Source organism: Lycorma delicatula, chromosome 1, assembly GCF_047948215.1.
Source record: "Lycorma delicatula isolate Av1 chromosome 1, ASM4794821v1, whole genome shotgun sequence".
Taxonomy (NCBI): Eukaryota; Metazoa; Arthropoda; class Insecta; order Hemiptera; family Fulgoridae; genus Lycorma; species Lycorma delicatula.
Window position 1 is genome coordinate 224,379,104 of NC_134455.1, and position 16,041 is coordinate 224,395,144.

The window sequence follows — 16,041 nt, forward strand, 5'->3', positions numbered from 1 at the left end:
AGTACAATAAATTTAGACGTTTGAAAATTAGCTTGATCTAATTAAAAATAAAATGACCTAATAAAATTAGTTGAGACCTTCAACTTCAAAATCTGACTAAAACGTTGAGCGTGTGAGGATCCTTGTGAGATCAGACTGTCGTTTAACAATAAGGATGATGAGTGAACAGTTAAATTTAAACACTTTCACTGTACATCAAATTTTGACAGACGATTTGGACATGCGAAACATTTGTGCGAAAAACCTCACAACGGAACAGAAGGACAATCGAAGAAACGTGTGCGTTGATCTTCTTGAGAGGAATGAAAATGGCCAAGAATTCTACAATCGTTTGATCACAGGTGATGAATCCTGGATATTTAAGTACGATCCTGAAACAAAGCGGCAAAGCGAAGTGGCACACTCCGTCATCTCCTCGACCGAAAAAATGTCGAATGAGCAAATCAAAGATCTAAACCATGTTGATTTGCTTTTTTGACAGTAGGGGTATCGTACATAAAGAATTTGATCCTCCAGGACAAACTGCCAACCAAGTGTTTTACAAAGGTGTCCTTGAAAGGCTTAGGAAAAGAGTGATTCGCGTGAGATCATACATTGCAGACAAATGGATGCTTCATCATGACAATGCCCCGTGTCACACGGCCATTTCAATCACGGAATTTTTGACCTCAAAACGCATTCCTACGGTTCCTCAACTCACATATTCACCTGATTTGAGTCCTTGTGACTTTTTCCTTTTCCCGAAATTGAAACATGTCTTAAAAGGACGTCATTTTGGAACTCTGAAGAACATTCAAAAGACTGTGACCAACCAGTTAAAACCCTACCAGTTTAAGCGTTCCAGCGCTGCTACCAGGAGTGGGAACAACGACTCCGCCGGTGCATAGCTGCCCAAGGGAATTACTTTGAAGGGGATAATACTGTTGTTTGAAAAAAATAAAACTTTGATAAGTAAAAAGCCAGTCTCATTACTTTTCTCACACACCTCGTATGGTATGAAGTGAATGATATGACTATCGGCAAAATAGATTGGCCGAGAAATTAAAAAAAATGGATATTTGTTTGTTCCAGAAAGGTACCAAATTTTAATAATAAATTCATAAGATGACAATCAGTAATTCATACAAAAAATATAAAACAATAATCTAACAAAACGCAGTGATAAAAAAAAAATTACAATGAAATTGTAAACCGTACGTACGGTAAGAGTATCGCAGATATCATTAATTCCGCTCAAAAAACAAAAATTTCTGTAATATAAATAAAACTGTTTTAAACAAAATGATACTGATATCAAAAAAGGTAAGATACTACAGTTCTATTATCAATATCTGTTAAATCATGTAAATTTCATTTATATGTAATACATATCACATTTACAGAAACAAGAAAATTTATTATTATTCGTTGTTAATAAGTGAAATTGGGCCGGTAAGAGTTTCGTAACAAATTTTTCTATTTTTTGCTTATTATACGGAACGCTTAAACGTTGTTTATTATCTATTATTGTACATCTATTGTTTATTACATATATTTAACATGTATTTTTTTTTTTTTAGACAAACTCTAAATTAATAACAAATTTTGATAACACTGGTTCACATGATTTTTGTCTCACGAGTACCAATAGGTGTACTTAATGTAGTTTTTTATCCTGTTTTCAAATATGTAATCGGAATTTCTCCATCACTCACAGTTTTTTTTGTTATTTTAATTTTTTTAAATACTTTAAAACGGGTTTTCGTCCATTTGTCCATTGTCAAGTAAAGGCTCCTAGAGCACTGTATATGATGGAACCAAATGAGCTAACTTGAAGGGTAGCCTTGCTACTGCTGGGCAGGTTCAGACGTGTATAGACTTGTACAAACGTCATCTAGTGTAGCACACATTCATTAGAACGATGCCAGTTGTGAGATAACAGTGAACCAGTAAACACGTCATTGTAAGTGTTCTGTGTGTTTGAATTATTGTGTATTTACACATTTACAACTTTATTTCTTTTAATTAGTCGTTGGTTACATAATGCCTAGATTTTGTTCAAATCAACCTAACAATTTTTGTTATGTATGTGGTGAAGTGACGCTCAATTTCCAAAAGAAAAAACCTTACACTATTAGTAAAAACGTGTTATGAACTTTATTTTGGGTGTAAAATCGGGGACCAAAGGGCCTGAGCCCAACATATCTGTTGTTTATAGTGTTGTAGGCTTTTCAGTGCACGGAAAAATGGCTCACGCCACATGCCAGTTGATATCCCTTAGATTTGGAAGGAACCCAAAGATCGCTCTTGTGACTGTTATTTCTGCTTAACAAATATTAAACGGACTACGTCAAAATGAAAACATACAGTGGTGTATCCTAATTTGCAATCTGCAATGAGACCAGTTCCACACTGCGAAGAATTACCCATTCCAAAGCCCCCCAGAACATGTGACATTAGATGAAGAGAGCTCAGTCTGATGGAAGTAAGGAAGAAAAAGAAACAGATTCCAGTTAGAGAACTTTTCAACAAAGCAGTTCATCTGAGCCTCATTTACTGACTCAAGAAATTCATAACGATCTCATACGAGATTTAAAATTATCCAAAAAACAGTCTGAAATGCTTGCTTCCCAGCTAAAAGAATGGAATCTTCTTCAGAAGAATAGAAAGATATATACTTATCGTAATCGTCATACTGAATTTAAAGACTATTTTTCTATTTTTTTGAAGAGAATGGCTTAGTGTTTTGTAATGACATTTCTTCTTTTATGCAGACTTGGTAATGAACATAAGCCAACAGAATGGCGCTTGTTCAACGATTCCTCTAAAGTTAGTTTAAAAGCTGTGCTTATGCAAAATAGCAATAAATTCCCATTAGTACCTTTGGCTCACTCAGCTAGTACGAAAGAAACATATTAAAACTATAAATTTATACTGAAAAAGCTTAAATATAGAGTGTATGAATGGGATATTTGTGGTGATTTGAAGGTAATTGCACTTAATCTTGATCTGCAGCTTGGTTACACAAAGTAATGTTGTTTTTTGTGAATGGGATAGTAGGGACAGAAAAAACCATTTCATTAGAAAAGAATAACCTAAACGCGAATCGCTCATTCCTGAACAGAAAAATGCGAAACATAACCCATTGTATAGTGCTAAAAGTTTGTATCTACCTCCCTAACATATCAAACTAGGATTAATGAAGAATTTCGTCAACGCTATGGGAGTACTCCTGGTTTCATGTACTTAAAACAGAAATTTCCTAAAATTAGTGATGAAAAAATTAAAGAAGGAAAATTTGTGGGTCCACATATACGATCACAAATGCATGATGAAAAGTGTGAGGAACTATTGAATCTACTGGAGAAAGCAGCTTGGCAAGCATTCAAAAATGTTATTCAGATTTTTTTGGGAAATCGAAAGGCGGAAAATCAGCGTGATATTGTCAACGATCTTATAAACATTTGGGTTGTAATAATATATCCTTAAAAGTAAACTTCCTGCATTCAAATCTAAATTTCTTTCCGGAAAATCATGGCGCAGTGAGCGATGGACACGGGGAACACTTTCATCAGGAGATTTCAGCTATGGAAAAGAGGTATCAAGGCAAATGGAATCATAATTTGGTGGTCGATTATTATTGGACCATGAAGAGGGATGCTCCACAGGCGAAATATAGCAGAAAATAGTAATGTCCTACTTTCTAGGCGAGTCAAATGTTTGAATATTGTGTAGTTAAGAATTCAGAAAGTATTAAAATGTTTGAATTGAAATTATAAATGCCTCTCTCTCTCTCTTTTCTGTTTAGCCTCCGGTAACTACCGTTTAGATAATTCTTCAGAGGATGATATGTATGAGTGTATATGAAGTGTAGTCTTGTACATTCTCAGTTCGACCATTCCTGAGATGTGTGGTTAATTGAAAACCCAACCACCAAAGAACACCGGTATCCACGATCTAGTATTCAAATCCGTGTAAAAATATCTGGCTAAATTATAAATGCCTGTCTCTCGCAAACCTTACCATATGGAAAAACCTATATCATATTTGAATTCAGGAGAAAAATACTATCAGAATCACAAATTTTTCTTCCAGAGACAAAAAAAAATTCTTTTTTTTTCCCCAGTGTAATACAAATGTAGTATCTTACCTTTTTTGATGTTAGTATCATTTTGTTAAAAACAGTTTTATTTATATTACAGAAACTTAGTTTTTTTTTAATATGATTACAGGTTATTGGTTTAAAAACGTGAAATAATAACAATGGTAATAATAATAATAAGCGACAACAATAAAATAATTAATGAAAAATAGTAAATACACAAATATTGATCATAGTGATCACAAACACAATCAGAATCGGTTATAATAATCGAACAATTAATACATAACAATCAAAACAGAAAACAATCATAATATTACACATCAAAAGTTATAAATGTCAATAGAAATAATAAACAGAGATTACACACAAGACAGAGTTTAAAATAATCATCAGGATTTATTCCAGGTAGATAAATAGAAAATCAGAATTCCGATCCATTAACAAAAGCTATAGCATAACCGTTACTCTTAACACTTTCAACCACTAGTCTTGTATTAACAAATCATAGTACTTTATATAAGACAAGTATAAAGTTAAGTTCACTGCAAATACCTTTGCAGTCCAAAAGTAAAACAACCCTAACAGTTTATGAATGAAATTTAATAAATTATTTCTTTCACTTATAGTTTTACAGTAACTCACCGATAGTATTTCTTGTCTACTGGAATTACTCGAGGTGTCACCTTAATCGTATCGAACCTAATTCACACTGGAAATTCGCTCTTTCAGTGTCCTCCCCGCAGAATGCTCTTACTAACTGACTTTTCGCAGTCTCGTGAGTGCAGACTCTCCTCGCTGGACTGGTTCGCACAACTGATTTTTAAATGGTTTTCCCCGTAGTATTTATACTTCTCTCTTCTTCACCTGCCTGACCGGACCCAACTCGAAGCGTGAGAATGATCGATTGAGTCTGTTCGTTCTCATGCATTCCTTAACCCGGTCCGGTGACTCTTCTCACGGTACATCCAACAACCATCTGTTCATTGTGTGTCAGAAGGCAGTATTACAAAAGACGTTTGTTAAGCGGACCTGTTACCTTTACTAAAAGGGTTCTCGTTTAGTTCCTTTCTGGATTCCTCCAATTATTATATTTTCTACTACCTTCATAATTGGTAGGAATCCGTTACTCAGGCCCGCTATATAGGTCTTGTTAAAATATACACCTCCAAATATTCTTCGCGGTAATATATTTACCGCAAAGAATTTAAATGATTCCGATTTCATAAATAAATCACAACAAAGATATTTTGTAAACGAAATACAACATAGTCTTAAATAAGAGAATGATAAATAAAAGTATATAAGATTGCTCGTGAACATTGATGGCCGCATACTTTAATTTAATTTTTGTTTAAAATACACTTACCTTTCCGTTAGGTGAGCTCTTCTTAAAAACTCTGAAAAAGATAAAACTTAATAAATAATACAAAATTAAAGGAGCAAATGCAAGTAAAATTATCATGCAACTACTGTCACAAAAATATAGATGACAATATTGTAATACTTTCCTGACATTGGTTATTTATTCTTATATGATGGACAAATAATTATACAGGAAAATAAACAAAAAAAAGTTATAAAAAAATTGATATTTTCAAATTTTGATCGATTACCTCGTCCCAATATTGCCCCCAAAGAATTTTTTTTTGTCCTTGCACTACTACTTAACCTAGGAAGACAAAAAAAAATCTGTTAAATATATCATAAATAATAAAATTATTATTTTAATAAATAAAAAGATACCTTTTTTCGATTTTTGGGGAAGGGGGAATTTCAGAGCCAATTTATTTTTAAAGGTGAGATAAGAATGAGCTTAATATAAAGTTATGTTCGCAAAATTTTGAGAAAATTGATCCCTAAAAACTAAGTACCCTCTAGGAAATGTTGACCCAAAATTCTACCAGACTGCGCTACATACACGGATCTCTGATACAAAATTTCATCAAAATCAGTTCATCCAGCCACATGTTATTAAGATTCAAGCACGCCAACACACATACGTACGAATATTACCCAAGGCAAACTTCTGAAGTGATTATTTGTTTACATTTATACTCTGTTACAAAGAAACTTACGAGATTGAATAAATAAAATCGATGTTGTAAAACAGGTGATTCCAAATTGCACGGCAATTTCACCGGAGATGATTCTATAGCCAAAAAGAAAAAAGAAAATAAAGGTTAATAAGTTAGAAAACTGTTTCGGCCAAAATTTAATCTCCAATTCATAAACCGCTTGCGGTTAGAGTAGGATATTTTTATTGCTTTTTTCCTATACTTGGAAATTACTCTGTTAATTGTTCTGATAATTACTTATCTAATTTTAAGATTTAAAAGCCTGATGTGGTCTAATCAATCAATGCATCTTTACATCAATCTCATCCTTTTTGGTTTCCGGCTAACTGAATCTATAATAAACACTTGTAAAACGAATGCATTTTAGAAATAAAAAAATCTCCAATTTACAAAAATCAAACTTTAATTATCGACATTTAATAAAAATATTTCTTTGAACCTTTTTTAACCAGCTGTAATCGTACTGTAATTAAATAACGAACTTAATAATGATTACGGCCAAAATATCTCCTTCATAAAAGAAGCAATACTTAATTAAAAGTAAATAAAAGAACTACGATAAAATAAAAAAGATTTCTTAATACCACATTGTTCTCGTATTATGCAGTCAGTACGACAAAAGAAATCTTGTTACTTCTACCTCAAAAGATAGTCTTAAAACAATTTGCAAATATTCTCATTAACCTGACTAACCACTGCTACAATTCTTATTCTTTATTAATGTCCACCATCATTTTTTAACTGAATTATGGTGGCATTTTTAAAATAATTCATTAAAACAAGGAAGTTTGCAATTCAACTATAGTTTACTTTTCAAATATTATATATTTCAATATATAAGTCATGCACTTCATCAAATTGAACAATTTTGATGATCCATTTTTATATTTTATAGAAGCTAAGTTGTCCCTTTGTAATTTTTTTCACATAATTTAAGTAGAAAAAGTTTTATACAGATAATATCCTGCATATAATTTTTCTTCACTTTTTTCATCATTTCTTGATATTCAACTATTTTAGTGTAATCGTGTATAAATTTATGTTATTGTGACATTCAAAATATCATGTGAAAATTCTAGAAAATTAGGAGGAAAACTTAGCTAAAAAACTAATTAATTATCAGTTCATCTATATATCAAAGAACACTTTCTCGAGCACATTCTTTACATAATTTCTCGGCATTCTTTTCTTTTTTAACAAATTATTTTGTATTTTTAATCAAATAATTATAATTGTATTTTTATCAAATTTTAAGCCAAGATTACAACTTTTTATGTGAATGGCTATTTTCATCACACAGCACTTTTTTAGGCTTATTTACATTTAAAAAACCAAATAAAATTGACTCAAAAGTCTTTCCAGAGTAAAAAATCTCAATTCTTGACAATGAAGTCGGCATCAAATTAAAGATGGATTGGTTCTGGTAGTTAATCTAAATTTGGCGTCGATTTAAAAATTTTGAAATTTTAGTAAATATGAAATCCGTCTTATTGTTAAGTACGAGTTCACTGAATTTGGTTGTGGAGTCTTATCAGATGTATGACCACTAGCTGGTGCGTTTTTCTACCGACAAACTTCATTTCCGTTTATCTTATATTGTTTGTTTTAATGGAGCTTACTGGTTTAAATACTTTCTTTTTGGTCGCAGCCAGCAGTTAATATTAGGTTAATTTTTAAGCAGCCTACCCGTGGTTCGTCAGGAACGCCACTCTCCGATCTGATGCGAGATTTCAATCCGTGTCCGAGGTGGGGGTGGCACAGGCGCGCAGACTGTTCGGGAGAGCGGCTGTGTCCGAACACAGTCATCTTCGGGACATCTGCAGAGAGGACCCAACTCCGACAGTTGTAAGGAAGCGGCCTCACGCCGTACTGGACGAACCACCGTGATGGTGCGGTGCGGTAGCCGAAAATCGACAAACCAGGCTTAGGGGCCTCCATATCGCATGAGCCATAAACGGAATAGTGCGTCAGACGCGTTTCCGGGGTCGCAAGTGAATAGTTTTTTTTTTTTTTCGCGAGTTATATAGTTTGAAGACTTCAAATACGGTAAGTCGCGCACAAAACAAAAACGCGGTCTAAAAAAAAAAATTTTTTTTTTTTTTTTTTCCTCGCGTGTGTTTTGTTCTGTTTCTCTTGTTTCAGAAACGGGAGAAACGTGGATGTGGAACGACGCGTCGTGCCGTCTCATCCTGCCAGTCGAAAGGAAAGTAAAAATTAATTTTTTTTTTTTTTTCTCTCGTGTGTGTGTTCTGCTTCTTTTGTTGCAGATGCCAACAGCCACCACAAAAACAAATGGTTTCTTCACTGCGGCCACGCGGTCCCCCCAACCCCTTCTCAGACACACGCGTGTCTGAAGGTTAATAATTACGTGGAGAGAATAATTACTGTTTACTTCTTTCCAGAAAATCGCCGCCCGAAAACCGCGATCGCGAATAGGTATCACCATCTGTAAGTTAAACTTACTGTAAGATAAAATAACCCAGCAATAGCGACTCCTCCGGAAAAGGGGACACATTGCTCCCTCCTTATAGCTAGTGCCCCGTTGTGGCGTATTCCTGCTAGCCTATTAAAGAGTTAGCACCGAAAGGACTTCAGTGGACGGTCTGAAGGGGAATTACGTCGGGAGGACAGGCTTTATAAGCCTAGCCTTCCGCGGTCGGCCCATGAAATGGGTTCGATAACGCTGGTTTAACAACGGATTGGAATGCAATTAAATCCGTCTTAAATTCACTAAAATAATAATAGACAAAACTTGAAAAATTAGATCCGAGATTAAAAAAATAACCCTTTTAAAAACAAGCCCGATTAGAAAGATCCAGCAGCAAGGGACTCTGTCCAGGTTCTGCGATAAAGTAGGGAGTAATAGACTCCTGCCAACTTTGCATTCCATTCCATTCCAGCAGCCTACGTGTAATAACATCAGGAGTTTCATAGGGGACAGTGACGCTTTTCTTAAATTTTTATAATGATCTATTAGCGCAAACATTTTTTGAGTCTGCCAGCGCGTTTGCTTCAATGTATTCCAATAGGGGCGAAGAAACAATAGAGGAAAGAATAAAATAGAGTTGACAAAAAATAAATGTAACATTAGCTGAATGCAGTAAACGTTCAAAAATCAAAATATAATATTTTAGGAGTATATATTATTATTAATTCAATTTTAAAGAGTTTGAACTTTAAAATCTAATATTTGTTAACTGTACAGAAATGACAAATGATAAACTGCTCGTGTAAAGTTTTTGGAAAATATGAAAAAGGTTCCTGTTAAAATAACCTAATAAATTAAGGAAACTTTACCTTGGGATCTACCCAAATACAAACAGAAGTCTAGAAAGCTTAGATGCTGCGCAGACGTCTGTAAGCATGAGAAGACGCTGCGAGCGGTGTATGTAAAGGTAACCAGAATAACATGAAAATCACCAAAATAAATCCTATTAAAATAAAACTTGATTTTTTAATGACGATCCTTGCACACAGATGGAGAATGGCTGTAACTGAATACTTTTTTATGCTAAGGTTAGACGACTACAAGAGAATAGTAATAAGCAGTGTTAAATAACGGAAGACCTAAAAAAAATATTTAATGGATCATACAAAAACAAGCGCATAATTAATTAAACAGGAAGAAATTGAACATGATATTAACGGGTGTCATCGAAATCAACAAAACCTCTTTTAAGAGATAAGCACAAAAAACCCCTAATCGAAGAAAAAAACAACAAATTTTAACCGTAAAAAAGATCTCAAAAAAGAAATTTCACAAGAAAATTTATTCCGAGATAAACCGAACAAAAATAAGAAGGTATAATTCAACAAAAAACAAAGAAACTAAACCAAAGACAAAATCACTAGATAGAACTATAACATAACAAGGTATTTATAAACAAAAGAAAACTAACAATTCAAGTGAAAGAAAGTAAAGACAGAAATGGCTGAACGTTAACCTTGGAGTGGTGGGGTGCGGAAACCCACCCCCAAAAAATTATGTATTAGTTTTGAATATTTATTATTTAAAAGATTTATATTCTGTTACAAAGAAACTTACGAGATGGAAACAATGTTGCACAACAGGTGATTCCAAATTGCACGGCATCTCTCAGGAGATGATTCTATAGCCAAAAATAAGAAAGAAAAAAAGGTTAATAGGTCAGAAGTAAGAGTTTTGGCTTGCGAAACATTTAGCCCTGCTTAATGCTCCCTCTTTTAAATTAGTACTTCTCTGACAAATGTTTCTAAATAAAACTCTAATTTTTCTTTGTTATTCAAGTTATCTTACCCCACTTTGTTAAGAATTAAATTCTCTACAAGTTTTGTTTAAAAGTTATATGTGTTTATTACCCATTTAACAAAGTTATCGTACGTCAAAGAAAATAAAGGGTTTTTACCCCAATTTATTGATTTTCATCCCAAATTTCTAAAAACTACTAGAAATACTGTTCTGAACCCTATTTTTTTTTTCACGTCAAAACTATAAGAAATCACTAATTCTTCCTAAAACATTCTTCATTGACGTCCTAAAAAATTCAGGGCGACCTCATTTCTCCGGGGTAGCTGAAACCCGAGCGAAACCTTTCCCTAGCCGTAACTCACAAACGAAACATTTTAGGACATATGTTTATGTGAACGTTTTCCATTATTTTCACGAGTAGCATAGGCTATGAAAGTCCCGGGAGGATTCTGCTCAACTTCATAGGCGTTGTGGTTATTATTCTGAATCATAACCACAACACTGTTAGAAAATTTTGTTTGTAAAGCTTTGCTCTCTGGGAAATTAAATACAGACTACTATTATTGTACAGCTTTTAAGCACCCCTAGTGGGGAATCAATGCACTAATAATTAAGAAATAATATCATAATAATAAAGGCAGTCAAATACGTATTAACGTAATTTTTCTGTTATTATTTCACAAGGAAGTACAAATAAATTTCTGTTGTGGGATGTTGTCGGTAGATATTACACATCAGTTTTCTCAGAGTTAAATTCTCTTATCATTTAACCGATAAATTTATTAACAATTTAACAAAATTACTTTACGCCAAAGCTAAAATATTGTGTTTTTCAACTCAATTATTTTGTTTATTACACCCTATTTCGTAGAACATAATGGTGATACAGTTCTGGGACCCATTTTTAAAACTTTTTCAGGTCAAAAATCATAAGAAACCACTAAATTCATTCCTTAATTTATACCTTCCCAGAATTTTAGTAGAGCTTCATTTCAGCGGGGGAACAGAAATCGGGGTGAAATCTTACACTAGACGTAACTCGGTAACGAAGCGTTTTCGGACCCATATTTATATGAACTTTTTTCGTTATTATAATGAGAGTAATACGTCTATCAAGTTTAGCAGAATCCTCCACGGATACCTTGAAATGCGTGCATACCCAGCCATGGTTCATCTCGATGGCAAGATCAATCTCACTCGCCCGTCAAGGACAAAATTCATGAAGAAAATCTCATTTAACGGTTACTAACAGTTAAAAACATTTTCAGCGAGGATAAATAATTTCGCAAAGAGACACGAATAATAAAACCGCTTTAGTATATGTTGCATATGGCAATTAAGAGTAATCATACTCGTGCAATTTCACAAGAATGGAAATGACCAAAAATTAAGTTACGACCATTAATAATTGAACGCATTTTACTGGAGGTCTATTTCGCAAAACGAGTACGTTTTATTTCTGCGTGAAATAATAAACTAAGCGAGCTTTACGGTTGGATTATTACCTGTTGTATAATACCACGACTTCAAAGTAGGGGCAATTGACAGCCCATCACAAACTTTTTGTTTCCACACAAAACTGATTTCAATCGTTACAAAATAATTTAGATATTTTTTCCAATAATTTCCTTCCAGTACTAATTAAAATCTCATTTAGGGACCGTTAAGGTAACTTCCTTGACTTAGGTAATATGGAAACTAATACTCTTGAGGCCAAAAGTGGAGACGTATACGCAATTCTTGTAACTTCGGATGAAGATGGAAAAATTGTTACAAAAATCGCTACTTGAGAAATATTTTCATAGAAAAATGACTCGTCGAAAATTTAAATTAAGCAGTGTTAGGGGAAAAGACAAAGATGATGGCCCTTCAAAAGCATTTGTCAGATATATAACCCTACCTACAAACTAATCCGATAACAAAGGCGAGCTCAATTTATTAATAGACTTGCTAAAAAATGCGATCGGTTTGACGCGTAATCAATAACAAAATTTTATGGCCACGGTCAATGCATAATCACCCTAGTAGTACTCAGGCCAGATATCTTCGACATAATCGTCAAATTGTTTTTTCTTCCTCAAAAGCAGTTATCATACAACGATTCGGATTTAATTTTTCATACAAAAAAATAAATAATTATACGTAATAAAAAACCAAATTTAAATAAGTGATTCCTTTCAGCTTAAAATAAGCCCAAGAAAGCCGAATGAAAGAAGATGACAAAGGTGTCAAGAGAGACTGCAAATTTATGACGTAGTAAACAAACTTCCTTTTAAAATAAATTTGGTTCGATTTATCGAATACCTTTTATTATCTTCGAGGACTACTATTAACATCATTGGCTCGAAAAAAAATTATTGGAAGTTTAGAACAGACCTATAACTTACGTCAGCAAAGACAAATAATCGCCGCACAATAATTTCAGCAAAATTGAATAAAGCTATTCAATTTATGCGCACATGCACAATAATATTTTATTTCGTACGTACACTCTCAATTTGTCATTTCCGACGATAAATAGACAGTTACATGATAAACAGTTCTAAAAATGTAAAATTTTATCTAATTTTTATTTTATAAAAAAAACTGAATTAAAATTCAGAATCACCTTCAATAAGTTGCTTAAATAAAGTCTCAAATTTTTTACATAAATGCGATCTAACGTGAATTAAATTAAAAAAAAATGAGGTAATGGAATTACAGGAGCAGGTGTTAAAGAGACCGCTATTATGAAAGTATCTATGTTTTGAGCTTCAGCAAGATGGTATGGTGCAAACTGTAATAAAGAGAAATAAATGTGAATATTTTTTAAAGAAAAAGATAAATTTCAAAATAAATAAGCAACAAGTATAAAAAAAATAATAAACCGTCTGCTGTTCATAGAAACACTAAGCCGATTTAAGAAACTGCTCCAACAATAACGATATACTTTTCCTAACGAGATATATCACGAAATATATATTTAATAAAAAAAAATAAAATAAAAATAACGCAAAAATTAACGAAAATATGTACCAATTAGAAGCATATCAAATCCGTCTACATTAACTAAACCCTAATCGTAAAAAAACGCGTAAACCGACCGACAGCATACCCTAAATAAATCGCATAAGATCAAAATCGTTGACTTCCATTATCAAAGTAGTGAATTTAATTTTACCAGCAAATATTTCATTTTTAGATTTTTACCAGAATATTTTTTCGTCTTAAGATGAGCTCCAAGCAACATATGCAGGAATGAACCGTTTTTAACGCTATGTTTCCTAAGAGGTAGTTCGAGCAGTGGGCTTTGAGATTCAATTCAATTCAAATCTATTCATGTACTGAAAAGTAATCTCGCAACCTTTTGCAATAATATTATTTATTAGTATTAATTAGAATTCCAGAGTTATCAACAATACCTACAGAACCCCCTTCTTAGAAGTTACGATATTGTATAATATATATATATATATATATATATATATATATACGTAGGAAAAGTTAACAGTCCTTGCAGAACTACACATTTGAATTCGGTGCGCTAGAAGCAAGTAGGACCCCACCGCCCAGTAAAACCTTTAAAAACTAAGAACATCATCAGCTGTAGAATCTTTCAAACACATTAACGGTGAATCTTACAGGGAATTTTCCGATTCAGTTTTTTATTACTATATTTTTCCACATACACCAATAACTAGAAAAAGAAATGACAGACTTACGTTCCCTACGACTCCCGTCGACTGCGTTTGGAAGGTAAATACCATTTACTTTTCTTATTATATATTTTCTTACTTATGTTATCCGATCTTTTTGTTTTGGTTTAGCGAATAAATCTTCTAAAAAAAGGAGAAACACTTTGATACTTAAACGACAGTATTTATAAACGTATGAGACAAATGTGTACTCTTTTAGGGCCATAAGATTAATCCATTTGTAACGACGTTTATTATCACCGAACCGACAGAACTATTGAAAAAAAAATAGAATATTTTTGTGATTACGAATTAACGTATAAATAACAACAGTAGTCATGGATAAAATAGGTTCAAAAACAAGAATAGAAAACTAACGATGCGCTTAATTATTGTCATCTAATTTTGTTATATTCATTAATTATAACGTAATATAAATGTTAGAAAGGAAATGGGAAAGTGGTGTAATACTGGTGTACCTATCATATCGCTATACTGCGGTTACATGTACGAGGAACCCACAATAAAGGAAATCCTGAGATATTATACTGTTTGTCATTAAAAACTGAATAGGGTTATTAAATAATTATTCTGCTTTTTATCAATGTCAACATAATAATAATAATAATAATACTTTACACGTAAAACTTACCAAATTTTTATCGACGAAATTCAACCAAAATAATTTCTACAAATATAAGAGATCAATCTACCATTGGCTTTTACTGGAGATATAGGTTTTAACAGTAATAGGTATTTATTGCTTGTCCAAGCCAATTCAATAGGCAGCAAAAAAAGCCAATAGGCAGCAAGATCTGATGAACAGCTATGCTGTTCATCAGATCGTTAATAATAATAATAATAATTAATATTAATAATTTATTTCTTTATAGATACTGAAATAGATATGTTATGCAATATTATGCAGACTAAATCGGCTGTATTTATTTATAGTTTTATAATTGTATAAAATATCCAAGCCAAACACGCACAAGATTAATGTCTACTGTTTATGTTACGCTCTTCGCCCTTTGTACTGGGAGTAGCGAACAACAGTACGCTAACCTAGGCTACGAGTCATACGGAAGAAAAATTTCTTTGTTCAGGTTTGTGTAAATAATAACGGAACGATGTGTCCTTCTAAACATTCAAATTAAATATTAAATCTCTATTTATACAAACCGTTCCTGATTCATTTAGAGACTAACTTGTTTTTGTAAATAATTCCTTTCTAATTTATACTGTATTTGCAGTTAATTGTGCGTATCCAAAGAGTATAAGGTTATCGTCCGATTACAGTGTCAATTCTTGAAAGTAGTGGAAGTCTTAAATTAAATGTTAAAAGTAATTTATTCGCGTTAAATTACTAAATTTTTGTCGGCTCTATTCTTACGGTAGTGAATTGATTTTATTATTTTGCATATTATGTCTAACTTACGTGGAAAGGCATTCACCGCCAAGGGAAAGGAATTATACATAACGGTTTAATTACATGGCAGGAGAAGCTGCGGTTGGAATGTTTGTTAGTGACCCCCAAAAAAGGTAGAACGTGTTGCATCTGCGCCACAGGAGTCTCAAAAAGAACAGTTTAACGAATTACCGGTGAAATAACTTCGGAAAAAATTCATTTCTCCTCGCAAAGGAATGGAGTCTCATGTTTGCCCCCCCCCCCCCCCAACTCGTTAGGCAATTCATCACGTAATGAAAAAATTGGCAAAAACATCAAATTTTTAATTTGAAGCTATGACTATCACATAACCTTACATATTACCATCAAAGCTTGTTGTCAAATCCATTCTGAAATACAGTCCTAAAATTATTTTTTACCTCTTAGTGCGTTTAAGAATGGTGTTTTAAAAAGTTTTTTTACGTATTTTTTATTTTTTAGTGAATTTAATACGAGTGGTTTTTACAAGGTTTTTTAATATATTTTTTATTTTCTACTTTTTAGTCTATATAAGATTATACTTCACAACTGCG

At 32.8% G+C, this 16,041-nt stretch overlaps 1 protein-coding gene across 4 annotated transcripts in view; it reads right to left on the minus strand.

The window, feature by feature from the left end:
- krz (beta-arrestin protein kurtz) overlaps positions 1 to 16,041 on the minus strand; it is a 277,684-nt gene that overhangs the window by 83,780 nt on the left and 177,863 nt on the right. For all 4 annotated transcript variants that reach the window (XR_012757434.1, XM_075373598.1, XM_075373603.1 and 1 more), the window contains exon 3: positions 5,451 to 5,481. Coding sequence is in view for 3 of the 4 variants with exons in the window: in XM_075373598.1 (XP_075229713.1) it covers positions 5,451 to 5,481 (31 nt within the window). In the remaining variant the exon portion in view is untranslated. The remainder of the gene's footprint in view (positions 1 to 5,450; positions 5,482 to 16,041) is intronic.